The sequence below is a fragment of the Oncorhynchus tshawytscha genome, linkage group LG32 (assembly GCF_018296145.1).
Source record: "Oncorhynchus tshawytscha isolate Ot180627B linkage group LG32, Otsh_v2.0, whole genome shotgun sequence".
Lineage (NCBI taxonomy): Eukaryota > Metazoa > Chordata > Actinopteri > Salmoniformes > Salmonidae > Oncorhynchus > Oncorhynchus tshawytscha.
In genome coordinates, this window is record NC_056460.1 from 8,719,246 (window position 1) to 8,747,234 (window position 27,989).

At 41.6% G+C, this 27,989-nt stretch overlaps 1 protein-coding gene across 2 annotated transcripts; it reads left to right on the forward strand.

The window, feature by feature from the left end:
* On the forward strand, window positions 1-27,246 carry acox1 (acyl-CoA oxidase 1, palmitoyl). Of its 2 annotated transcripts, none has more exons than XM_024396559.2 (14): window positions 1-192; window positions 2,856-3,015; window positions 9,415-9,575; window positions 15,488-15,595; window positions 17,348-17,467; window positions 17,580-17,695; window positions 19,101-19,270; window positions 20,402-20,564; window positions 21,777-21,967; window positions 23,166-23,342; window positions 23,610-23,715; window positions 23,882-24,025; window positions 25,196-25,402; window positions 25,771-27,246. In XM_024396559.2, exons 1-14 carry the CDS (start codon window positions 84-86, stop codon window positions 25,819-25,821), a joined length of 1,983 nt encoding a protein of 660 aa, XP_024252327.1. In that variant the 5' UTR covers window positions 1-83; the 3' UTR covers window positions 25,822-27,246. The 2 variants fall into 2 exon arrangements, with proteins under 2 accessions (XP_024252327.1, XP_024252328.1); XM_024396560.2 differs by lacking the exon at window positions 9,415-9,575 and adding an exon at window positions 12,815-12,975.
* Window positions 27,247-27,989: the final 743 nt, after the last annotated feature.

Genomic DNA, 27,989 nt, shown 5'->3' on the forward strand with positions numbered 1-27,989 from the left:
TGCAGTCTTAAAATTACACAACTCACATTTGATCGCCACACGCAACGTCGTCTTTTGCAAGGGAAAATATCATTTATTTCGCCATGAATCCTGACATAACCAGAGAGCGTGAGAACGCTACATTTGACGTGGAGAAACTCACACATATTCTGGACGGAGGCATCGAGAAGACCAAAAGAAGAAGAGAAATTGGTAAGGTTGGAATGACTTGTACTGTGTCTCGAATGTGTAGCCTAGCTTTGCTCGCGAGGTTAAAGCACCACGAAACACGTGTAAACAAAACATTGAACTAGCCGCTAGCTAGCTAGCTTCATAACTAGCTAGCTGACCTACATTGGCGAAGGTTGGTTATGCATAGCCTAGGCAACCGATAGTGGTCGCTATATCTGCACGGACTCTTATCCTGCTGCCTAGGCTAGGTTAAACAGTTGTTTATCTATCTGTTGTACTGGGCTCCAATGATGGGGTCAACAGTGGTTCTAACCCGTCAGCTGTTGTTTTATCATTGTGAGCCAATGACAAGATTAAGGCCACTTTTTGCATTCATGTGTAACTTGTGCATGCTGTTTTGTATAAACAAGGCTCTGATTTGTGCAATTGACAGATAACATAGCCAGCTTGTAGCAACCTTGCTAGCTAGGGCTGGGTGATATATGGAGTTTTTTTCTTTCTCTCGGTATATTCGAGTTGATGTTTTAGCGCGATTTGGTAAATGCCTGTATCGCAAGAATCGAGGTTCCGTTATGACGTTGTAACGTTTTACAAATGCAACATCTCACTGTCTCTTGGTCAGCCCAATGTCGAATCATGTCCCAATTGCGTGACAACACGTGCACAGAGGTTAAGTGTCACGGTACGAGTTCCACCAACATGGAAAGTGAGGAAGCCAGCGCGAGGATGAAATCATCCCCCAAAAGGGCAGCGATATTGATTTTCTCGGTAATATGGAAGGGGTTCGGGTTCAAGAGGTCTGATGTTCAGCAAACGAATGTCCTGTGCAAAATGTGTCGGAAGACAATTTCTACGAAAAGCAGAAGTACAATCAACCCCTTCCACCACCTGTAACTGAAACTACGCAATGCCGATTCCAGTCAGTCGATTCCCAAAACGTCTGCTAAAAGACAAACTACCATAGCCGCATCCTTTTCAAACGTAATCACTTATGACAATAAACGTTTGGGTTGGAAGGAGATAATGGATGCAGTGACCTATTACATAGTGAAAGATATGGTTCCAATCTTTTAAAGTAGAAAAGCCAGGCTTCGGGTACAGTTACAGGTACAGAATATACGTTTGTATTTAACTAATTGTTATTTTTTTTGTACACTGCTACCTGCGAAAGAGTCGCAGAGAAGCATGCTAGTGTTTCTTATTTTTCCACCACAGCTAATCTATGGTCTTGCTGCGGCGATTCCCTGATCCACCTCTACACAGACGGCACCATTCTGTATACTTCTGGCCCTTCCTTGGACACTGTGCTATCTAACCTCCAAACAAGCTTCAATGCCATACAACACTCCTTCCGTGGCCTCCAACTGCTCTTAAATGCTAGTAAAACCAAATGCACTTTTCAACCGTTCGCTGCCCGCACCCGCACGCCCGACTAGCATCACCACCCAGGATGGTTCCGACCTAGAATATGTGGACATCTATAAGTACCTAGGTGTCTGGCTAGACTGCAAACTCTCCTTCCAGACTCATATCAAACATCTCCAATCCAAAATCACATCTAGAGTCAACTTTCTATTCCACAACAAAGCCTCCTCCACTCACGTAGTCAAACTTACCCTAGTAAATCTGACTATCCTACCGATCCTCGACTTCGGCAATGTCATCTACAAAATAGCTTCCAATGCTCTACTCGGCAAACTGGATGCAGTTTATCACAGTGCCATCCGTTTTGTTACTAAAGCACCTTATACCACCCACCACTGCGACCTGTATGCTCTTGTCGGCTGGCCCTCGCTACATATTTGTCGCCAGACCCACTGTCTCCAGGTCATCTACAAGTCCATGCTAGGTAAAGCTCCGCCTTATCTCAGTTCACTGGTCACGATGGCAACACCCACCCGTAGCACGCGCTCTAGCAGGTGTATCTCACTGGTCATCCCTAAAGCCGACACCTCATTTGACCGCCTTTCCTTCCAGTTCTCTGCTGCCTGTGACTGGAACGAATTGCAAAAATCGCTGAAGTTGGAGACTTTTATCTCCCTCACCATTTTAAACATCTGCTATCTAAGTAGCTAACCGATCGTTGCAGCTGTACATAGTCCATCGGTAAATAGCCCACCCAATTTACCTACCTCATCCCCATACTGTTTTTATTTATTTACTTTTCTGCTCTTTTGCACACCAGTATCTCTACCTGCACATGACCATCTGATCATTTATCACTCCAGTGTTAATCTGCAAAATTGTAATTATTCGCCTACCTCCTCATGCCTTTTGCACACAATGTATATATACTCTTATTTTTCTCTTTTTTTTCCTACTGTGTTATTGAATTGTTTATTGTTTACTCCATGTGTAACTCTGTGTTGTCTGTTCACACTGCTATGCTTTATCTTGGCCAGGTCGCAGTTGTAAATGAGAACTTGTTCTCAACTAGCCTACCTGGTTAAATAAAGGTGAAATAAAATTTAAAAAATGGTCGGGCAGGGGTGTATTATGTTGCAGATAAATGTAGCTAATGATATTGGATACATTTATTTATCCAATGGTAATACTACACAATTTGTACATAATGGTCGACCTCGTCTCACATGGCCACCCTTCCAAAATCCCATTTTGTGTGAGAAGTCTGGGTTTCCGACGCTGTTTACCCTGATGTCTTAATCTTCTCTTATCCCCCACAGAGTCACTGGTTATCAGTGACCCAGACTTCCAAAGTGAGGACCTCAACTTCCTGTCCAGGAGCGAGCGATACGATGCCGCCGTGAAGAAGAGTGCCCACATGATCCTGAAGCTCAGAGAGTATGGGATCTCAGACCCTGAGGAAATCTACTGCTACAAGAGGTAAGGCTGGGACACAGACCCAGACCAGCTACCTGCTATGGGCGGCAGGTAGCCTAGCGGCTAAGAGCGTTGGGCCAGTAACCGAAAGGTTGCTGGTTCGAATCCCGAAATATGGCAGTATGCCCTTATTGCTCCTGTACGTCGCTCTGGATAAAAGAGTCTGTTAGATGACATCAGTGTAAATGCTATGGACCTGCACATCACAATTAGAAATGTGAAAGTAGATATAGGGTTTTGTCCATTGAGTTGTCTTCCTGTTAGGTGTAGTGACCAATGCAGGTGAAAGTAATGAAAGGTGAGGAATTGAAGATCATTTGGGCTAGTTTTGTTATTTACAAGCAGGATTTGGTTTCAATGGACTGTGTGAAGTCTAAGGGTTTGGGATGATCAAAGCATATGTCATACTTCCCGGTATCCTCCAGTCACCACTCCTTTACACATTTCATGTTTTTTAAATTTTTTTCTTAACATTTCACAGAAAGTGCTCATGCTGAGCACAGCGTGGCAGACATCGGACGAGGTTTCTCATGCTTGTTTTGAGGTTTGAAGTGCAGATGGCTGTATCGATGCTGCTTTGGGGACACTGAAGCAAAACACCGCATTTGCTGAAATTACACAAACCGTCTTTAAGCCTTTCACCAATATGCTAAAGTCTTCTTCACATCCCATGCTAATGTATTGCCGGCTATTAGCCCCACGATTAATTGCGTTGTCATCTTATGAGGAGTTTTTGTATCTTCCTGATCAAAGTCTGTATTATTTATATATATCTCCAATGTTTGATATATGGTGAAGCAATAGGACTGTTACGGTGACAAACATTGGATATAGTGTTGCCAATGGGGCAAGACCCTGGCACTCTGCCGTGTGGCTATAAAGGTTTGTGTATGTGTTAGGGATGTGCACGCTTATTAGAATATCTGAACATCAGTATTACAATACTTGTAAGTATCATTTTTAGCGAGGGGGGGGGGTTAAATATTTTATAATCAAGTTTTGTCACATGCACAAGTACAGTGAAATGCTTAACTTGAGAGCTCTACCCAACAGTGCAGTAATAGTACAAAAATAAACACAACCTGTAAAGTATTAGTCCCATGGTTAATGGGATGAAATAAAATATCCTAGAAAATGTTCATGCTCACAAAAAGCTTTTCTCTCAAATTTTGCGAACAAATTTGCTTACATACCTGTTAGTGAGCATTTCTCCTTTTCCAAGATAATCCATCCACCTGACAGGTGTTGCATATCAAGAAACTGATTAAACAGCATGAACATTACACAGGTGCACCTTGTACTGGGGACAATAAAAGACCACTCTAAAATCTGCTGTCTTGTCACACAACACAATGCCACAGAGAGAATGCAATTGGCATGCTGACTGCAGAGATTTCCACCAGAGAGTTGAATGTTATTCTCTACCATAAGCCGCATCCAATATCGTTTTAGAGAATTTGGCAGTAAGTCTATCCGGCCTCACAACCGCAGACCACATGTATGGCATTGTGTGGGCGAGTGGTTTGCTGATGTCAACGTTGTGAACAGAGTGACCCGCGGTGGGGTTATGGTATGGGCAGGCATAAGCTATGGACAACCAACACAATTGCATTTTATGGATGGCAAATTGCATGCACAGAGATACCGTGACAAGGTTCTGAGGCCCATTATCGTGCCATTAATCCGCTGCCATCACATGTTTCAGCATGTGAATGCACAGCCCCATGTCGCAAGGATCTGTACACAATTCCTTGAATCTGAAAATGTCCCAGTTCTTCCATGGCCTGCAAACACTCCAGACATGTCACCCATTGAGCATGTTTGGGATGCTCTGGGTTGACGTGTACGACAGCGGATTCCAGTGTCCGCCAATATCCAGCAACATCTTTTTAACTCTCATTGTAGTTCTTGTGTGGTTTTTATTCTGTTATCTCTATCACTGCATTGTTGGGAAAGAGCTCTCAAAGAATTTCATTGTACTGTTCTACGCCCTTTTTATCCTGTGCACGTGGCGATTTAAATGTAACTTGAAACTATACTGAACAAAAATATAAATGCAACATGCAACAATTTCAAAGATTTTACTGAGCTACAGTTCATATAAAGAAATCAGTCAATTGAAATAAACTTTTAGGCCCTAATCTATGGATTTCACATGACTGGGAATACAGATAAGAATCTGTTGGTCACCTATACCTATAAATTAGGGCCATTGATCAGAAAACCAGTCAGTATCTGGTGTGACCACAATTTGCCTCATGCAGCGCGACACATCTCCTTCGCATAGAGTTGATTGTGGCCTGTGGAATGTTGTCCCACTCTTCAATGGCTGTGCGAAGTTGTTGGATATTGGCAGGAACTAGAACATGTGGTTGTACACAGATCCAGAGCATCCCAAATATGCTCAATGGGTGACATGTCTGTTGAGTATGAATTGTGTACAGATATTTGCGACATGGGGCGTTGGATTATCGTGCTGAAACGTGAGGTGATGCCGTCGACTGAATGGCACGACAATGGTCCTCAGGATCTCGTCACGGGATCTCTGTGCATTCAAATTGCCATTGATAAAATGCAATTGTGTTCGTTGTTCATAGCTTATGTCTGCCCATACCATAACCCCACCTCCACCATGGGGTACTCTGTTCACAACTTTGACATCGGCAAACCGAGGCTGGCTGGTGAGGCTGTTTGGACTTTGCCAAATTCTCTAAAATGACGTTGGAGGTGGCTTATGGTAGATAAATTAACATAAATATATGTTAATATATAGGTGGACATTCCTGCAGTCAGCTTGCCAATTGCACGCTCTGTCAAACCATCTGGGGCATTGTGACAATGACAATACTGCAAATTCTAGAATGGCCTTTTATTGTCCCCAATTTATCCATGCACCTGTGTAATGATCATGCTGTTGTAATCAGCTTCTATTGTATAATAAAGACAATCACCCAGCTGGAAAACAATAATGGTCTGACTAGGCAATATTTTTATTAGCCATCTTCCTCAGTCTGCTCCCTCCATTCTGATCACACACAAGGCTCCTCAGCTGCAGCAATAGAGCGCCAGACTCTCTCCCTCGCTTAGCAGTGCTCGGCCTAAAAAAACATACGTATATCGAATATCCAGATATCCGACAAATTCCTAATACTATTCGAATCGTGAAATTATTTCAAAACCCCATCCCTAGTATGTGTGAGTCATGGAGTACTGTTGCAGGACAGCACCATCTCTCTAGGCAGAGCAAAGGTCACATCGAGATTAAAACTGTGTCACAGGCTACACTATGTCCTACCCTTTCACTTATAAAAACTGCCAATTCACCTCAAATATGTTTAGCCTTAAATAGCCCAAGTCAAGTATAACAGTCAGACATTAGTTACATATTAAAGGCCTCAGCCAGGAGCCTATTTTCTCTTTGTAAGTCTCATTTGATAACATCTATTTCTCAATATGACAATGATGATGAGCAAATTGAAATGGGCAAATCGGAGCACATTTTGTTGTGAAACTAAAGGGATTGGGTTTGTCCAATGTCAATTTTTTTTCTAGTGTTAGAGATTCTCCGGTACTTCTGTATACTTTTTAGCCAGTACTTCTGTATACTTTTTAGCCAGTACTTCTGTATACTTTTTAGCCAGTACTTCTGTATACTTTTTAGCCAGTACTTCTGTATACTTTTTAGCCAGTACTTCTGTATACTTTTTAGCCAGTACTTCTGTATACTTTTTAGCCGGTACTTCTATACTTTTTAGCCAGTACTTCTGTATACTTTTTAGCCAGTACTTCTGTATACTTTTTAGCCAGTACTTCTGTATACTTTTTAGCCAGTACTTCTGTATACTTTTTAGCCAGTACTTCTGTATACTTTTTAGCCAGTACTTCTGTATACTTTTTAGCCAGTACCTCTGTATACTTTTTAGCCAGTACTTCTGAAAGTAGTGCTCACGAGCCAAAAGTAAACCCCCAGAAATGGTGTACTATGTCACATGTGCACCACATTATTGCTCTCTGTCACTCTACTGTGTGTTGTGTGCACATGTCTTGCGAGCTGTCACTCAAATGGTGAGGAGCTGAAGCTCATTGGCTAGAACTCTAATTGCTAGGGGGCTGGCGCATGTGGGGTAAAATGGCACTGCACAGCTTCATGTAGACCGTTGCATTCAAACTAGGGATTTCGTGGCTAATTGAGGTAAAAACCATAGTTCTGATAATAGATTATGCATGTAGAGTTGAAGTCAGAAGTTTACATCCACTTAGGTTGGAGTCATTAAAACTAGTTTTTCAACCACTCCACACATTTCTTGTTAATTAACAAACTATAGTTTTGGCAAGTCAGTTAGGACATCTACTTTGTGCATGACACAAGTCATTTTTCCAATTGTTGTTTACAGACAGATTAATTAACTTATAATTCACTATCACAATTCCAGTGGGTCAGAAGTTTACATGCACTAAGTTGACTGTGCCTTGAAAAACAGTTTGGAAAATACCAGAAAAGGATGTCATGGCTTTAGAAGCTTCTGATAGGCTAATTGACATCATTTGAGTCAATTGGAGGTGTACCTGTGGATGTATTTCAAGACCTACCTTCAAACTCAGTGCCTCTTTGCTTGACATCATGGGAAAATTAAAAGAAATCAGCCAAGACCTCAGAAAAAAATTGTAGACCTCCACAAGTCTGGTTCATCCTTGAGAGCAATTTCCAAACGTCTGAAGGTACCAGGTTCATCTGTACAAACAATAGTATGCAAGTATAAACACCATGGGACCACGCAGCCGTCATACAGCTCAGGAAGGAGATGCGTTCTGTCTCCTAGAGATTAATGTACTTTGGTGCGGAAAGTGCTAATCAATCCCAGAACAAAGGCAAAGGACCTTGTGAAGATGCTGGAGGAAACGGGTACAAAAGTATCTATATCCACAGTAAAATGAGTCCTCTATCGACATAACCTGAAATCCCACTCAGCAAGGAAGAAGCCACTGCTCCAAAACCGCCATAAATGAACCAGTCTACAGTTTGCAACTGCACATGGAGACAAAGATTGTACTTTTTGGAGAAATGTCCTCTGGTCTGATGAAACAAAAATAGAACTGTTTGGCCATAATGACCATCATTATGTTTGGAGGGAAGAGGGGGATGCTTGCAAGCCGAAGAACCGTGAAGCACGGGGGTGACCGCATCATGTTGTGGAGGTGCTTTGCTGCAGGAGGGACTGGTGCACTTCACAAAATAGATGGCATCTTGAGGCAGGAAAATTGTGGATATATTGAAGCAACATCTCAAGACATCAGTCAGGAAGATAAAACTTGGTCGCAAATGGGTCTACTAAATGGACAATGACCCCAAGCATACCTCCAATGTTGTGGCAAAATGGCTTAAGGACAACAAAGTCAAGGTATTGGAGTGGCCATCACAATGCCCTGACCTCAATCCTATAGAAAATGTGTGTGCCAAACTGAAAAGGTGTGTGCAAGCAAGGAGGCCTACAAACCTGACTCAGTTACACCAGCTCTGTCAGGAGGAATGGGCCAAAATTCACCCAACTTATTGTGGGAAGCTTGTGGAAGGCTACACAAAACATTTGACCCAAGTTAAACAATTTAAAGGCAATGCTACCAAATACTAATTGAGTGTATGTAAAATTCTGACCCACTGGGAATGTAATTAAATAAATAAAAGCTGAAATTAATCTCTACTATTATTCTGACATTTCACATTCTTAAAATAAAGTGGTGATCTTCACTGACCTAAGACAGGGAATGTTTGCAAGGATTAAATGTCAGTAATTGTGAAACTGAGTTAAAATGTATTTGGCTAAGGTGTATGTAAACTTCCGATTTCAACTGTATGAACTACACATTGACACATCTAGCCCAAAATGGAAGGTTTAAAAAAATAAAAAATAAAAAAACACACTTAGTGGTCTTCTAAGACCCAGAGCATGTATTTAAAGGGATACTGCAAGATTCTGTCAGTTAAGTGGTTTTCTACTTACCCAGAGTCAGAAACTCGTGGGTACTATTTTTAAGTCTGCGTGCAGTATGAAGGACATTACAGGTAGTTTTGCGAGCCAATGCTAACTACCGTTAGCGCAAAACTGGAAGTCTATAGGTATAGTAGCTTATGCTTGCGTACCTATAGACTTCCATGACTGATTACCAGAATCTTGCAGAATCCCTTTAACAAATAAAAAGCCTTGCTTTTACAGTAAGGTCATGTTGACACTAGGTCAACCCTAAAGCTGGGTCCTTTTTAGTAGGCACGAAACACTTTTGAAATGGACAACTATAATGCACATTCTTTTTTCTTTTTTTTCGAGTAAAATGACCACAAACCTGCTGAGTGGTCCCGCCCAGTCTGTCCATCCGTCAACCTGTGTGTCTGTCCCCCTCCCTCAGCGTGTTTCGTCGCCACCATCACGAGGCTCTGGGGCTCCACTTCGTCATGTTCCTCCCCACCCTGTACACCCAGTGTAACAAGCAGCAGTTGAAGAAGTGGGTCCCCCTGGCTGAGTCCTTCAAGGCCCTGGGCACCTACGCCCAGACAGAGTTGGGGCACGGTCAGTCCCCATACAGAGAATTTATAATAATGTTACCGTAAAGGCACAATTTACACGACCATAAAGTGCTTGTGCAAGTGTTTAACTAGCTAGCTAAGTATATTTTTGAATTATGGAAAGGATCACAGGGATGCTTAGGGATGGACAGTTGTCGATCTTGACGTAGGATTTTCCTTTAATATTGTTTTCAAATCATGGGGTGGACATTGTGATCAAAAGTGATTATTTGTAGGTGTTTGACAGATCACTGTAGTTGTTTGTGTAGACAAAATGTGCCCAGACTGTAGGCCTAACTCGATAGTTATTAGCTAAACTGAATAGCCAAAACATAATATGCTAGATTCAAAATGTCATGATTGCCGGTCTGTTTTTCGAGTCCTCATAACCTGCCCAGTACCTTGGACAAAATAAACAATTGAAGGACAACAACAAAAAATCCTAACATTGCGCTTAAACAATATGAAAAAATCCATTCCCGTCTAGTTTTTAGTTTCATTCCATTCCTCAAACCCCTTTTATTTCCTCTCCTGCTGCTAGTAGTGGCCTATTATCCTAATGAATTGTTCCCAAGCTTATGTCAGTTAATTCTGATTGCTATTAAGTCTTGATTTTCCTCTACTCTCCATGTTCTCTGAATTGAGATTACTCATTACATATGATTAACACTGTATAATTTTGAGCTTTTTTTAAGCAAATGTCCTAACATTCTGAATTGTGCATTTGATTGGATGGATGTAGGCCTAATTTTTTGGCTGTTTGTGAATTTATAGCTTGGATGAATGAATATAGGCCTAACAATTTGTTCTTGTCTGTCGAAGTCTCAACTGATAGAGAAGACGCACTGTGTCCTGCCAAAGAACATGCAGTGTGATTTGAGTTTCAGATCCCTGAATATTCCATTGTTAATCTGAAAGCAGAGAGATCTGTGCGATGTAAGACAATTTTTGGCCATGCCAGATGTCTCTTGTTGCCAACGTTTCACTTCTATGACGCTGCGAAGTGGACATTATTCACGATTATGACGCTGCGAAGTGGACATTATTCACGATTGTGTAACCATGGCATTTCCATGACAATACTACTCTAGGGAATGTCTAGGACTGGCTTTTCAGAATTTTCTGAAGGCCTTCTTTTTTTTCAGAGTTCTGGTCTGGTTCACTTCTTCTCAGCAACTCACTAGCTAGGCTTCCATAAACTTTTCAAGTGATTTTCAAGTTTGCATAGAAAATAGATTACTTTAGATAATTGCCTGCTGTCGTGCGTTTTAATTTTAATTTTCTTGTGTCAATAAAAACAGCTGGATTTAATGACCTTTAACCTCAACAACAAAAAATCTGAAAAACCAGTGTTGAATAAAAATGTTGTGGTCAAAGTGTTAACCATTACCCAATTTAGGCAAATTGCACATTAAGAAATTGGGAACACTGTGTATGCCGTCCCACCTATCTGTTTCATGTCTCAGGTAGCCCGCGAAAGCCAGCATGAATAGAATGCAATAATTTAAAATTTTCCATTTTCTAATAATTTGCATGTGCCAACGTATCGCCACTGTCCATGCCATGGTGAAACTTGCCAACCAGAAAAGCAAGGTGTAAGTAATTCAGGCCCTCTTGAAAGTCAGGATAATCCTATTTCTGCAAGGAAACATTATTTGTCTAGTTACGTTGACAGCGTCACATGCCCGTGTACCTTCAAATTTGTGACAATCGGCATTTATTCGAAAAACACTGGCTCCGTCATTTGTCGCAATGAAGAAGGTTCGACAAAAGAAATATCCACCCATCGAACTTAATTTAAAAAATGTTGCTGATCTTTAGAAAACGTCTCCTATCTATTAATAATAATTAGGTGGGTGCTTACGTTTGTCCTATTTCGTACATGTAAAAGTGTGTACGTATGTGTGAATTGGAAATTTTAGTTTTTATTTCACACTCCCTCCGACACCCTCCAAGAGGGGGATCCCGGCCAGGGATCAGTTATTATTGACAGCTGCCCTGGAGCAAAAGTGCCTTGCTCAAGGGCACATTGGCAGATTTGTTTCACCTAGACGGCTCGGGGATTTGAACCCCTGACCTTTCGGTTATTGACCCAACTGTCTTAACCGCTAGGCTACCTGCTGTCTCCGTAACACGTATCGCACAGATTTTTTTCGCAACTTTTGCTTTTGTCGAATAATCCTGTGTCAATGGAAAACTGCCTGTTGTCTTAACTGTAAATGCCCTTACAACTGCTTCACCCTTCCTTTATAAACTAAAGCAGGGGTAGGCATCCGTGATCCTGGAGTTTTGCAGGCACTTCATGTTTTTGATTTAACCAACCTGGAATACCAGATGTGTTGAATTTAGGCAATCACTGAATTAGCTCAATTGGTCTTGTGTGGTGCGTACTTGGGAAAAAATCCTGCAGTCCCTGTGGCTCTCCAGGAACAGGGTTGCCTACCCTTGGACTAAAGCGTCTGCTTTAAAAATGCTAGTTGCACTGCACTAGTTGGTAGCATTAACCTTTTGTGACTAGGGGGCAGTATTTTCATTTTTGGAAAAATAACGTTCCCGTAGTAAACTGCACTAGTTGGTAGCATTAACATAGACAGATTTATTGGTTGTCACACATTTGACATTTTAGGGTTGTGTTCATTAGGCCATGCAATTAACTTTTACAATGGAAAACTAAATTGGCCATTTCTCAATGGAGCAAGTCCAGTTTGTCTCTTTTGTCCGTTTAATGAACACATCCCAGAGTTTGCATCACAATTCATTTGGAATTGAAAAAGTTTTTTTCAGTGACATGAGAGTACAGGTTACACTGCTTTTGGAAATGAACATTTCAGGCAAATAAATGAAGTGTTGCAACAATCATGCATGAGAAGGTTATTTTGAATGAATTAACTTATGATTCTAATCAGTTCTCCGCAGACAATTTGCATGACTAGCTCAGTTAAATTTTTTAAATTATTGCACTTCCCCCCCCCCCATCCCTTCATCCATCCCTCAATCTATTCATCCATCCTCTCTGCCCCCAAAATGTTATTTACCAACACTTCTAATCTCCCATCTTTTCCAACCATTTCTTCACTGTCATGTCCCATTTATATGGCCTATTATTCTATGCCATAATTTGTTTTCTCCCTTGGCTATACCTTATTTTGCATGCTCTCCCCCAATGTCCTATCCTTCCTTTACCCTCTTCTCCCTTCAAACTACTCTCCTACCCCCTCCCCTTGCCACTTGGCGCTGCCCCAGCTGTGTGCACCGTGGGCGGGCGGAGCCCCTGGACCTCCACCTGGGAATGTTCCTGCCCACCCTGCTGAACCAGGCCAGTCCTGAGCAGATGGAGACATTCTTCATACCCGCCTGGAACCTGGAGATCATCGGCACCTACGCACAGACAGAGATGGGCCACGGTAAAATGCCAAACAAAAACCGTACCTGATCACCAACCTCCGGTCACCCACATGCTCTGTGGAGTGGACAAGAGATGCATGCCCACCCTCTTCGACGTTTGAGTCGAGCCACCAGATAACTCTCCCATACTCGTTAGGGAATTTCTTAAAAAACGTCTCCCCAGACAGAACGTTTGTGTTGTTAAAGGTTCTGTTGGGGGTAGGTTCCTTGTTCCTTGTCAATCATTGGCTTATTGGTGAAATCAGCAATCAGATAATATCGTCTTTAAGTAAATCAATCCAACCTTTTATTTATGTAATTGCAGGCAGAAGTTGACAATGGAAACAGAGTAAGTTCTGCAAAATAAAAAATGAATATGCTTGCAGTCGACACCTACTCATGAGACCAAGCCCATGCAAATACAGTTATACAAACGTGCAGGAAAAAACAATAGTCCAGTGTTTTCTAAGGGCTCAGCAGTCATTTTCCATTCCCGTGTGGCTCACAGTGGTGTATCTGACTGGTCTCTTATCTCTTTACTCCCCTGCAGGGTTCTGAGTCTATGCATCTGTTTTAGCCTTGAGGCGCTTTTTGACTGCAATAACACACATCTCTCAGACCGTTTCTTATGAGGCAGAGACTAGAAAAGAACCGTGGAACAGTATTACACCTTATTATGCAAATATATATATATTGCTAATCTGTGGTCCAGGACCCTATAAATGTAGTGGGGGAGGGTCTTATAGCCCTTCCCCTTCTATTAATACAACATAAGCATAATCAATTATAATACATCAATCATTTGGTGTAGCCCCTATCATGACCCCAAGGTGACCTCCACTATTTCAATGCAGCAATTTTTTAAAATCTCAATATCAAAATGTTTCTGGGTAACAGTTAAAGTACCTTACTGTGATTGTTTTCAACTAAAATGGTCAAAAAGCAACAAAAATGGCTTCTTAGCAAAGAGCAATTTATCAAACAAGTATTTTGCTAGCACTGTCTGGGAGTGGTCTGAGTATGGAGGGGGAACTCAAAAAACTAGCTGTTATTGACAGAGATGTTTGGTACTAATTTACCACCTGATGATGTCACCAGGCATTCCAAAACTCCATCCCACCAAAATAGGATGACGTTTTAGGCAGTCTTTTCAAACAGCTCTTACACTAAAAGGGCATGATAATTTTCACAATTTCAATATATATATATATATATAACACAGGAATCATATTTTTGACTGCACTGGGCCTTTTTTTTAAATGCTATTTTTAAAAAATTGTAAAAAGGACATTTCACTCTTGCCTTTTACTCTGACTAAAACCACTAATACTGGCTGGCTTGGAGTGTGAGTGTTGTGGGCCGCACAGCTTCGCATGGCTTCCCTTTTGGTGCCCCTGGTTCTCACACAGTCTTGTTGCCAGCCACGGTGAACGTCCATGCCCACTTCTAAAGCACCCTCGGTGACTTCCTTTCCCAAACAGGTACCCTCCACCGCCTCTGTCCCTTTTGTCCCCCTTACTGTGTTTGGAAGTATATTGAGTTTAAAGACGGACAACCTACGTCCTTCGCCACATGTATCTTCACCGTATAAACGTAATAGGGCCGTCAAACGATTACAATAATGAATTGAGTTAGTGGTGTTAGTTGTAGGCATACTATGTTTTGATTGTAAAGGAAAGAAACACAAAATAATCTGTTTCACCATAACACAAAAGTCACTAGACCATACAGCTGGCTATTAATGGTCTCAATGGTTTTTTTAAAAGTAGGCCTACTCTCTCTTATCAATGTTCTTGGAAGTTTAACAGTTTCCCACATACACACTCGAGTACTGTTAAGACTTAATTTGTTCCAATTTTGAATTGGAAGGTTGACTATGGGGGGGGGGGGAGAACTGGCTCTATGGATACAAAGAACATTTAAACCTGTCCAACAATGTTATGAGTTCCACAGAAGACTAACAACAGCTCAGCCAGGTCTGCATTAATGTAAAATATAATACAGCTATTAGATCTAGCCGAGGCTACTGATCCATGTTCTTCACGAACTAGTCACAAACTGCTGCTGCTAGTAGAACTGGGATCATTGTTTAAATCTTTTGACCTGAGAGATAAAACAGTAGCAAAATTAACAGCATAGAACATGTCGGGTTAACTTTGACAGCCCTAAACCGTACGCATATTAGTTATGCAAATTGTAAGAAATAGATTGAATCTTTCTTTTGGTTTTGATCTGTCAAACACCTACAAAGGTTTTCCCACTATAGAATAACTTTTTTTTTTCGGGTGAGGGAACTGGTGAACAACAAAAAAATGTAGAAGACAAAGTATACCCACTAGACACAACAAATAATATATTTACTGCTGTGAGATAAAGTTTAAAGTTGCTTTATTATTTGAGATTGATGTCTTGTCAGGTTTGCACTGCATAATATTTGAAAACATGAATGTGCTCCTGCCGTAACTTAGTGATAACTCTCTCTTTCTTTGGTTTTGTGTGTTTGGGGGCCTTGGTGTCTTTCTCGTTGCCTAGGCACCCACCTCAGGGGGCTTGAAACCACGGCAACGTATGACCCGGCCACCCAGGAGTTTGTCATGAACAGCCCGACCATCACCTCCATCAAGTGGTGGCCTGGGGGACGTGAGTACACGCACACACTTTAGCTTCAGGGCCAATACACATACAGTGCTTTTGGAAAGTATTCAGACCCCTTGACCTTTTCCACATTTTGTTAAGGTACAGCCTTATTCTAAAATGGATTAAATCTACACACAATACCCCGTAATGACAAAGCAAAAAAAATTATCACATTTATGTAAGAATTCAGACCCTTTACTCAGTGCTTTATTGAAGCACCTTTGGCAGCGATTACAGCCTCGAGTCTTCTTGGGTATGATGCTACGAGCTTGGCACCTGTATTTGGGAAGTTTCTCCCATTCTTCTCTGCAGATCCTCTCAAGCTCTGTCAGGTTGGATGGGGAACATTGCTGCACAGCTATTTTCAGGTCTCTCCAGAGCTGTTAGATCGGTTCAAGTCCGGGCTCTGGCTGGGGCACTCAAGGACATTCGGAGACTTATCCTGCATTGTCTTGGCTGTGTGCTTAGGGTTGTTGTCCTGTTGGAAGGTGAACCTTCACCCCAGTCTGAGATCCTGAGCACTCTGGAGCATGTTTTCATCAAGGATCTCTAAGTACTTGGCTCCGTTCATCTTTGCCTCGATCCTGACAAGTCTCCGAGTCCCTGCTGCTGAACAACATCCCCACAGCATGATGTGGCCACCGCCATGCTTCACCGTAGAGATGGTGCCAGGTTTCCTCCAGACGTAACGCTTGGAATTCAGGCCAAATAGTTCAATCTTGGTTTTATCAGATCAGAGAACCTTGGTTCTCCTTGGTTCTCTGATCTGATAAAAACAAATGTAGGGTCCTGGACCACAGATCTGACAAAACAATTATTTTTGTTTTGTTGTCACATACACCAAATACAGCAGGTGTAGTAGACCTTACAGTGCTTCAGAGATGAAGGGGTCTCTGAAGGGTCTCCCATCTCCATGGAAGAAATGTAGAGTTCTGTCAGAGTGACCATCGGTTTCTTGGTCACCTCCCTGACCAAGGCCCTTCTCCCCGGATTGCTCAGTTTGGCCGGGCGGCCAGCTCTAGGAAGAGTCTTGGTGGTTCCAAACTTCTTCCATTTAAGAATGATGGAGGCCAATGTGTTCTTGGGGACCTTCAATTCTGCAGAAATATTTTTGTGCCCTTCTCCAGATCTGTGCCTCGACACAATCCTGTCTCAGAGCTCTACGGACAATTCCTTCAACCTCATGGCTTGGTTTTTGCTCTGACATGCATTGTCAACTGTGGAACTTTATATAGACAGGTGTGTGCCTTTCCAAATCATGTCCAATCAATTGAATTTACCACAGATGGACTCCAAGTTGTTGAAACATCTCAAGGATGATCAATGGAAACAGGAACGCTTCTGAGCTCAATTTAAAGTCTCATAGCAAAGGGTCTGAATACTCATGTAACTACGGCATTTTTTTATTGCAAAAATGTCTAAACCTGTTTTTCGCTTGGTCATTATGGGATATTGTGTGTAGATTGCTGAGGATTGTTTTTTAAAATACATTTTAGAATAAGGCTGTAATGTAACAACGTGGAAAGTGAAGGGGTCTGAATACTTTCTGAATGCACTGTACAATCAAACCAATCCCCAGTTAAGTTTGTGAACTTAGCTTCCGAAGAAAACACATTCCACAACATTGCTGAACAAGATCAAACAATTTACTTCTGATTCTCATTGCAGTGTGGACTAGAGACTTAAATGACTGCCAAATTATTTCAATAGAAATATTTTAATAGTGAGAATCTCTCGCTCTCTCGCTCCCCCCAGTGGGTAAGACGTCTAACCACGCCATAGTTCTGGCCCAGCTCCACACCCAGGGGAAGTGTCACGGTCTGCAGGCCTTCATCGTACCTCTCCGCAGTATGAACACACACATACCACTGCCAGGTACTGTACATACTGCTGTGCTTGTGTCAAAAAGAGTGTGTCTGGCTGTGTCTCTGTATGTAGCATTGGTGGTAGCCAACTGTCTAATGAACTCACTCTCATTCTCTCTCAGGTGTGGTGGTAGGGGACATAGGGCCCAAGTTTGGCTTTGATGAGGTTGACAATGGTTACCTGAAATTGGAGAACGTACGAATTCCTCGCGACCACATGCTGATGAAATATGCAAAGGTGAGCGACTGGGCAGTTAATCACATTTCAAGGAGACACTGTTCTTTGTTTCTGTTGGTTGATTCTAATACTGTCACCAAGCTTAGATTTGAAGGTATATTGTATGCATATTCCTCAGAGAGTGTATACTTACTACCTGGTTGTCCTAGAACTGTATACCACAGACCATTGGCGGTCTGTGCCGTTTCAGATGAGGGAGGATGATTTAATTATTATAATATTTGTTTTAATGTATGAGCCTTACTTCTATTAAAGCATATTGGATGACTGTCATTCATATTCCATTCACCCAGCTCAATGTAACATCGATAGGTTTAGGCTACTACATGATACCCGACTTTTCCCTATACCCATCCTATGAATGAAAGTTCACAACATAGGTGGAGCTACATTTTTGTAATCAAGGTGACAGACAGTGACACATTCAATAACACCTTGCACACTCTTGCCTGCATCTGTTTGCTTCAGTTTAAGAAACATTTTTCAACAGAATCGGCAAAATGAATACACCACTGATCACACAAAAACAGCTCACTTTCATAGCAGCCACATAAAAACAGCATGATTACTTTGCTTATTGTATTCCTTCTCGCATACTAGTCTACATAGCTACTAGAACTAACGATTTAGTAAACCCGCTACAGTCATGCACTGCAGTCAGCGAGCAGTTTAGCAGTTAAACCGGTGGGCCCCAGTTGCAATAAATTAATAAAACCAAAAGCTTACCTTGACTTGGAAGAGTGCCAGTGTTGGATAGGATAGCCATAGCCAACTAGCTAACATAGAATATGTTTCTGTTTGAGCCGGGTGTTTGTTTGAGTAGGCTAAACTAGCTAACTGCATTAGCTAGCTAAGTGGAAAAAAATACAATGACATATAACTAGCTCTCTCTCTCCCACTCTCTCCGCCTTCATTAAAAATATATATTTGTTCAAAGCTGTTCAACTATTGTCTTACTTTGAGTCAATTACTCGCCACATTTTATGCAGTGCTAGCTAGCTGTAGCTTATGCCTTCAGTACTAGATTCATTATTTGATAGTTTGATTGGGTGGACAACATGTCAGTTCATGCTGCAAGAGCTCTGAAGTTGAAATAATTACTGTGTGAGTCTATGGAAGGGGGTGAGAACCATGAGCCTCCTGGGCTTTGTATTGAAGTCAATGTTCCCAGAGAAGGACAGAAACTAGCTGTCCTCCGGCTACACCATGGTGCTACCCTACAGAGTGCTGTTGCGCCTACATTCCAAAAAAGTGTGTGTTAATCAATTATTTGGTGACGTGAAGATATTTATTATAGTTTCATTCTTTTAAAAAATTATAATAATATTCACTGAGGAGGATGGTCCTCCCATTCCTGCTATGAGGAGCCGCCGCTGCCACAGACCGTATGTATTCTCCCCACCAGGTGGAGGCAGATGGTACGTATGTGAAGCCTCCCAGTGCCAAGCTGACCTACGGCACCATGGTGTTCATCAGGTCCATGATCGTAGGGGAAGCGGGCCACGCCCTCGCCAAGTCCTGCACCATCGCCATCCGCTACAGTTCCGTACGGCACCAGTCTGAGATACGCCCAGGGTCAGTTGTAGCTCTGTACACCAGGGTCATGTAAATTAGGTCAAACTGTAGCAAAAAGTTTTGAGACGGAAATCAAAATTCTTATTGTACAGATACTACTTTCCTGTGTTAGGTTTTGGTGTGTTTTCATCTGTTTGGTGCCAGCTGAAAACTGTTGTCCTGATTAAATAAGCAATAAAACTGGCCGCCTTTAGACTAGTTGAGTATCTGGACCATCAGCATTTGTGGGTTCGATTACAGGCTCAAAATGGCCAGAAACAAATAACTTTCTTCTGAAACTCGTCAGTCTATTCTTGTTCTGAGAAAGGAAGGCTATTCCATGAGAAATTGCCAAGAAACTGAAGATCTCACACAACGCTGTGTACTACTCCCTTCACAGAACAGAGCAAACTGGCTCTATCCAGAATAGTGGGAGGCCCCGGTGCACAACTGAGCAAGAGGACAAGTACATTAGAGTGTCTAGTTTGAGAAACGGATGCCTCACAAGTCCTCAACTGGCAGCTTCATTAAATAGTACCCGCAAAACACCAGTCTCAAGAGGTGACTCTGGGATGCTGGCCTTCTAGGCACAGGTTCCTCTGTCCAGGGTCTGTGTTCTTTTGCCCATCTTAATCTTTTATTTTTATTGGCCAGTCTGAGATATGGCTTTTTTTTTGCAACTCTGCCTAGAAGTCCAGCATCCCAGAGTCGCCTCTATACTATTGACGTTGAGACTGGTGTTTTGCGGGTACTATTTAATGAAGCTGCCAGTTGGACTTGTGAGGTGTCTGTTTCTCAAACTAGACACTCTAATGTACTTGTCCTTGTACTTTCGCAAGGCACTGTAAATAGTCAAAGGAATACAAAAATACTCACACATATTTGCGCACATCCATACACAAGTAACACTCTCAGACACAAACAAGAATAGAAAGCAAAGTACTACAACCCTTACCATTTTAACAAAATCTATACTCTTATTCTAATTGTGTGAGAGCTGATGTAGGTAGATGTTACATAGAGTTTGGGTAGATATTTAGGAATCATAAATAAATAGCTGTATCTCAATGTTCTTCAAAGACTAACATATAAAAGATAGCGAACCATTAACCTTACATCTAAGTCTATATTCTTATTTTGTGGTTCCTCCAGAGAGCCGGAGCCCCAGATTATGGACTACCAGACCCAACAGTACAAGCTGTTCCCCCTGCTGGCTACAGCTTATGCCTACAAGTTTGTTGGTCAGTACATGAACCAGGTCTACCACCGCATCACTGGAGACATCAGCCAGGGAGACTTCAGTGAACTACCAGAGGTACTTACAGTAAATACTAGCCTGAAATCCAGAATCTGTTTTGCTAACATTCCACGCCTTGTACTCCGTGTCATGCTACACGAGGAGTGGAATGATAGCTAAACAGACTGGTACCCAGGCTAAGTAAATACCTGCCCTTGATATAGTACGTGATGAAAGAATGGCTGGCTATGGCCCAGAGTTTTTATTATTTTCTTCTAAACCACGTGACCTGACCAGGGAATATGGGAAAACACTCTACTCACTGAATAGTCTTGAAATGTTTCATCCATTTTAAGCAGCTGAAGTCTAATGGAGGTGTTTTGACAACCGTCTTCGTCGGTGTTACTTCTTTAGTCTAAGACGTTGGAGGAGGGGAATGCTAAGCTGACATGGAATTGTTTTAAGATGGTCATACTATGGATCATTTAGCTATTGGATTTTAAACAATTATTTGATTAAAATATTTAATTTGGCCTTTGCTACTAAAGCACATAGAAACACGTTGAATAACACATTCATAATGTGAAAAAGGACCGTCAAAAAATGTATCATAAGAAACAAGTATTTTTTAAAATATATTTAACCCCTTTTTTTGGGTTGGCACAAAACGTCCTTCAAACTAAATTGTTTTTGCAAACGAGTTTGCAGCCCAAACGGTTCGGACGCTACCACACATTGACGTTACAGACGAGTGTTCTGACACTTGTGGGGGTTGTAGAGCAAAACGGAGAACGTGTTTGTGAGAGTTTTCCATAGAGTGGTTCGGACGCTAGAGACGTTTTCGTGAGAGAACCGGTTTTCGGGATGTTTCATGGTCTGACAAACACCGCTCTAGCTCTGAAAGTGAGACACTGGAGGATGCGGTGGATTGAGACATATCCAATGCAAATAACATATCTCTAGCTTAAACTGACAGATTTTTTTTTATTTTTATGTAACTTAGACTGGCGCACAGGTGCGTCAATCAACCCTCTAGGGAGTTAAACGAAAGATCCTCATTCATATTAACATATTACGTCATTGTACTGCTTTTTCTGTGCCAATATAACTGTACCCATCCTCTACCATCCTGTGTCAATATAACTGTACCCATCCTCTACCATCCTGTGTCAATATAACTGTACCCATCCTCTACCATCCTGTGTCAATATAACTGTGCCCATCCTCTACCATCCTGTGTCAATATAATTGTATAACCCTGTATAACCCCATCGTCTGACCTGTGCCCAGCTCCATGCCCTGTCCGCGGGCCTGAAGGCCTTCACCACGTGGACGGCCAGCGCGGGCATCGAGGTGTGTCGCATGGCGTGTGGCGGGCACGGCTACTCCCGCTGCAGCGCCCTCCCAGACATCTATGTTAACTTCGTGCCCACGTGCACCTACGAGGGAGAGAACACCGTCATGATGCTGCAGACCGCTAGGTAGGTACACACACACTTGCGCACGCACACATGCAGACGCAAACACCCCCACACACACACAGATATGAGACACACACACACACACACACACACACCCTTAAAGGACACATTTTTTCCTTGCTGAATCAAAAACCTCAGTCACATTCTACAGCTCACATAAACACACATTATGATGTATTCCAAAACTTGCAAGTCAGGGCACATAAGCCTAGTATTAAAAGCTGTGTGTGATATTGCGCCCTGCACATCATCGGTAGTAATTATCAACAAAGCATCGATCTAACTGTCTAAATGTTTTTGGGAGTGTGTTCAGTGTAAGCACTGCTAAGTGTACAATGCAAAGGGTGAGGAAAGTAGTTGCGTGGGAGTGAATGAGACTAGGACCAAATGAATGGGTGTGTATGAGTTTTTGTGTACTTAGTTAGAGCTGGGTGGTAAATGGCATTTTACTATATACCAGTATTAATGCATGGACCGGTTTGGATTTTTACCTTACATAATGGTATTTCAATGCTTGCTTTGTTAAGTGCAATAACTGAGTGATGCTACTTGAAAAAATGATTGCAATCGTCCGTTCTTACCGGCAGTAAGAGACTGCTAACAGTTGATCTGATCATTTGCTAGCAAGAGCTTCAGGTGTGCCCACGTCATTTTGTGTGATGAATAGGCTAGTGTCTGTGAGGCAGTGGGTGTGCCAAAAGCACCTTAGAAATCAGCACAATGCCCTTTGTGGCGAAAGTAAAAACTGCCATGGAATCCATTGAAAATACATGGTCAGAGGAGAATTATTATTTTCATAAAGGAAAAGTTACTTTTTCACAATAGAGGCATACAAAGACAAAACAAATATTTTACAGTGTGGAAATGATAGCAAATGAGTGAAGGAAATTGATGAAAAGGCTGAAATTATTTTGGGTTTAAGTTTGTTTTATACAATCAATCAGAAGAGAGCCCCATTTAAAACCACTTAGAATGTATTTGTTGCCACCCTAGGATCATGCATGACTCATTAAGCATATGTAACTTTTATTAAACCAAAACATAAAATGGCATCAATTACTGTCAAAAATTAGAAACGTATAGTGATATGATATTTTGGCCATATCGCCCATTTCTACTTTGTGTTTGTTCTTGTCTGTGTGTGACCTTCGTGCCCTTCCACTGTCTTGCTCACGTCTTTGCATCCCTCACTCTTCAGGTTCTTGATAAAGAGCTACCGGCAGGCGTCGGCAGGCCACCAGCTGAGTGGCATCGTGTCCTACCTGAACGAGTCGGAGCGTAGGCTGCAGCCCCAGTCTGTGTCCTCCCGACCCACTGTAGTCAACGTCAATGACCTGGCCAGCCTTGTGGATGCTTACAAACTACGAGCTGCCAAGTAAGTGGGCCTACAAGCTAACCGAAATGTCATAGTAATAGATCCCATTTAGATATCTGATCTTCATTAAGTCCCAAAGGGCTGTACATTGTATGGCAGAGACTTTTAATCAGAGCAATGTGTTAGTTGGTGCCAGGCAATGCAATGGGTTGAGCTAAAATGGTCCACCAGTCCAGCACACAACGAATTGTACTTGTACTCTATGGACAGCCATGCGGCAGTTTTTGTTGAAAGGTTTCCTATGTCAATGCCTCTGTGTGTCTTTAGGCTGGTTGAGATGGCAGCTAAGAGTATTCAGCAGGAGCTACAGAAGCGAGTCAGTCAGGAGGATGCCTGGAACAACAGCGCTATAGACCTGGTCAGAGCCTCTGATGTAAGTTACCTTGCCAACCTGGGATATGGAATGTGTTGTTTTTTTGGGAGGGAGCCCTCTTATCTCTTCCCCTCTGCTTCCCTCTTTCAATTTCCCTTTCCTCCTCTCTCTCTGGTCCTCATTTAACTCTCCTCCATCTCTTCTCCTCCTCCCTTTCCATGTCCAGGCCCACTGTCACTATGTGGTGGTGAAGCTGTTTGCAGCTAAGCTGGGGGAGATAGGAGACACTGGGGTTCACTCTGTCCTCAGCACCCTGGCCCTGCTCTATGCCCTCCAGGGCATCCAACAGCACAGTGGAGACTTCCTCCAGGTAACCACCACCATGGCAACTGTCAATCACAGACTCCCAGGGGGAAAATACAGGGACTAAATACATGGAAGAATAATGTGTGAATTTCAATGCGTCCATAAGTGGGTCCTGTACCAAAATCTATATTCATTTTTATAATGTCATGTATGATGTTTTAAGCAAGACATTGTATTACACTCGTACTTGTATCACGTATTAAAGGAAGATTGTCTTATTTTTGTATATTTAAAAAAGAAAATTGTATTAACCCCTTCATCACCCCACCCCTCTTTGGAGTACAAATATATATATATTTTTTAATAGCTTTTGCTTACAAATTTGACATACATGGTAATTTTCTATAAAGCAGTCACATAACCGTAATACATTACCAAACATCAACTCTTTAATCCCAAACCCGTTTGGTTTCTATGTGCCATATATTTTTCAATTGTGCTGTGTGACGTTTTCTATAATTTAACATTTCTAATCGTATAGTATCCACAGATTGTGAGTTAAAGATGAAATCCTTTCCTACGAGTATTATTTGACTGACTATGGCTTTCTAAATCAACCAACACTGATATTTGTAAGGTTAATTTTAAGTGCATGTCTTGATTATTATTATTATTTTTTTACCATTCCTGAACCTGTGACCAGGAACAAGCTACATAGGGGCAATACCAGAATAAGTGATCTATTGATTCGGTCTCTTCGCACAACATGTAGCATTCTGTTGGTGGCAAGAATTCTATATAATCATTTAAATGGAAAAATTCTGTTGAATCAAGTGTTTCATGTACAGGTTCATAAACCATGTGCCATGTAATCGGTACATCGAAAATCTCCCATTTATTTGGCAACCTGTATGGCACAGCTGTCAACATTTTTGTCCTCAAATGAAACTAGTATATTTTTCTATTTATGCCAGTTCCTTTCAGCCAATTTGTATCTTTAATATATGGCAGACAAACAAGTTCCCTACCTTTTCCACGTGCCTCTTCCATTTTTGTGGTAATGCTGCAGTCAGTTTTCTTACTCTAACTTTCCGATTTGTTTGATTTGATCTTACATATAAAGGCTCTAACTCGTTCGTTCGTCGTGACATTTGGATATTTTAACCTATTGCTTGTTTATTGAGAACACATTCTCTTTAACAATAATGACCCGACTGTTCCTTCCTCACTCCAGACTGGTCTCCTGAGTGTGCCCCAGCTCTCCCAGGTGTCCCAGCGTCTGAAGGACCTTCTGGCCCAGCTGAGGCCCAATGCCGTGGGCCTGGTTGACGCCTTCGACTACCGCGACGAAATGCTCAACTCCGTCCTGGGACGCTACGACGGCAACGTCTATGAGCACATGTTCGAGTGGGCCCGCCGCTCGCCTCTCAACAAGACAGAGGTCAGAGTTCATGGAGAGGGCCTTTAAAAAAAGAGAGTCAGAGATTAAGAAAAGGAATTTACTGTTGATTTTACGTTTTTTTTTTTTTTTTTTTACCTTCGTTTGTTATTACGAACATGAATAGACCATTTGAGAACCATTTACAAGGATTTGTTTCAGATTATGATCAAGAGCCAAATTATGTCTATGTTCATTTTGTTGTTTGCCTACATAAAGATGGCAATCTAATGAATGATTTGCTGTAGTAATAAGTCTCCTGCAGAGTAACCTTGTCCCAAGGCTATTCCTACCGACAGAGAGAGGGAGCCGGTGGGTGGAAGAGACTATCTGCAGAGTACTCAAATTGACCCTCCTTCCTTCTCTTCTAGGTACACGAGTCCTACCACAAGTACCTGAAACCCCTGCAGGCCAAGCTGTAAGATGGCCTCTGAGCCTTCTCACCTGACCCCTCCACTACAGGGGACGGGAAGCACACTAACAACACCAATCCAGCAGTGGGACCCCAACATGGCCGCCGCTGCCCGTCCACCAATTGGAAGGGGCTCATTCCACCCGCCCCTTCTGTGTTTAACCAACCACAGGTGGTGGAACATTTTTAAAGGGGAACCATTGGAGACCAGCCGCCTTACCCCACCTCTACTGATGTGCTGCTAATGAATCAATCATTCTACTGGACTTATTCAACTAGTACTTAGTTTATGAGTTTAAATATACCCCATGCCTTGTTAATTGGTGTAATTGAATGTCTGAGAACCATAAGATGGAGAGGAAGAAAAACTGTAGTTAGCATTCGAGGTGGCCTAAAGATGAAGGGGTTTTGATGACTGATCCTTGTGATCTAATCAAGCTCTTTGGATCATGTACATTGTAAATCACTCGATTTGTTGAGATGTTGAATCCCATTTTTAAAAAAAATCTGTATAATTTCTCATCACAGTATTTGATTCTAATGTACTGAGGATGGTTGTCTTTAGTAGTGGGTGACGGGTCAGTTGTGGTTTGCCATGAACCAAAGGTGTGCGTGTCTCTGTCTAGGTGTGAGAGAGTTTGTGGTTGTGGGGTAACAAATATGATTAGTGAATAACGAGTTGATGAGTAAGCTATTCTAGTGATTTGAGAAAGGGGGCCTTTCAATTCTTGCACTTAATACAAACCACTAGTATATATGCATGAGGATCTTATCTACCATGTGGGGCTTAATTACCAGGAAACGACATGAAAATCAAACTAGCTTGAAGAACAAGGTTGTATTCATTAGGGCACACTGTGGTAAAACGTCTTGCAATGGAAAGAGAGGTTCTTATTGGACAAGTCCGTGTAGTGTGTCGTGTCCCCCCCATCTGTTTCAATCAGTTTTATTTTGTGTGGTGCCTATTGAATAGAACCCTGATTCGGAACAAGTACATTCTTCAACACAATGAAATAAGTATTTTTATACTCTGATTACTAGCTGTTGATTGTACTGCTGTTGACTTTTACAGTATGTTGCAGATTGATACATTTTCAAATGGAACGAAGCAGTAACTACTGTTTCTGGGAGGATTATGTGCCAGAGGAATTTGACTTTAATGAAGCTAACATGGTAGTATTATCACACATGGTCCATGCATATATTTTTGATTGAAAAATATGCTTTATCAATTTATTTTCTGATTTCTGTTGCAGTATAAGGATGTATGATAATTATTTCAATGTACCTACTTAATTTTTGTTTAACAAATATTTGTGATAGTATAAGAAATCTATTCAGTCTGAATATGTTTTAAACTTGATTATGTTTATTGAATTGAAAGTGAATAATTTGTCATGCTTAATGATCTTAGCAATAAACTGGAAAAAAACTATCAAATGATGTTCATGGGTTCCTTCAACTTTGTTTCATAGACTGCCAGAAGCAACCTCTAGATGGTGTTATGAAATCAGATAGGAAAAAAGTCTAAGTCAGAGCCATGTTTATTCATAACGTTTTAACATTTTATTTCAGTGGCATAGATTTAGGAGAACCAATTCTACAAATGGATGGAGGCTAAAGGATTGAGTGTAATCATTAATAAAATAATGAAGAGACTATATTTGAGATTATAATAGCACATTAGATTATAACACTGCAATGCATCTGATTCAGAAAATTTGACCTTTTTAGGAAATGAACCTGTAGTTTGACAATAAATCAATGCATTCTATTTAAAACCTTTGGACAATGTTAATCTGGATGAGATTCTTCTTCTGGAATTGTGTTAACTCTTGCTTGGGTGGAAATGTCAAATGAAGTCCTCTCACACTTTTCCTTTCCATATATTACTATAAGCAACACGGGTTACTTTCATGTTCGTTTGCTTTTAGTTTTTTGGGGAGGTATTGCTTTTCCTGGGAAAGTCTCATGTCCCCCTCATTGCGTCATTTAGGCACATTGTGGTAGGGGTGCCAAGCTTCGGGACTCAGAGCCATATGATCAAGTTATATTTATGCCCTTGCACAAACAACAATCATGCAAACATAACCAACACGTAGAAAATGATTACAGTCCATCAGCTGCGGACATAACTGTACTATATTTATATTATTTCTAAACCATTCTTGACTTCTG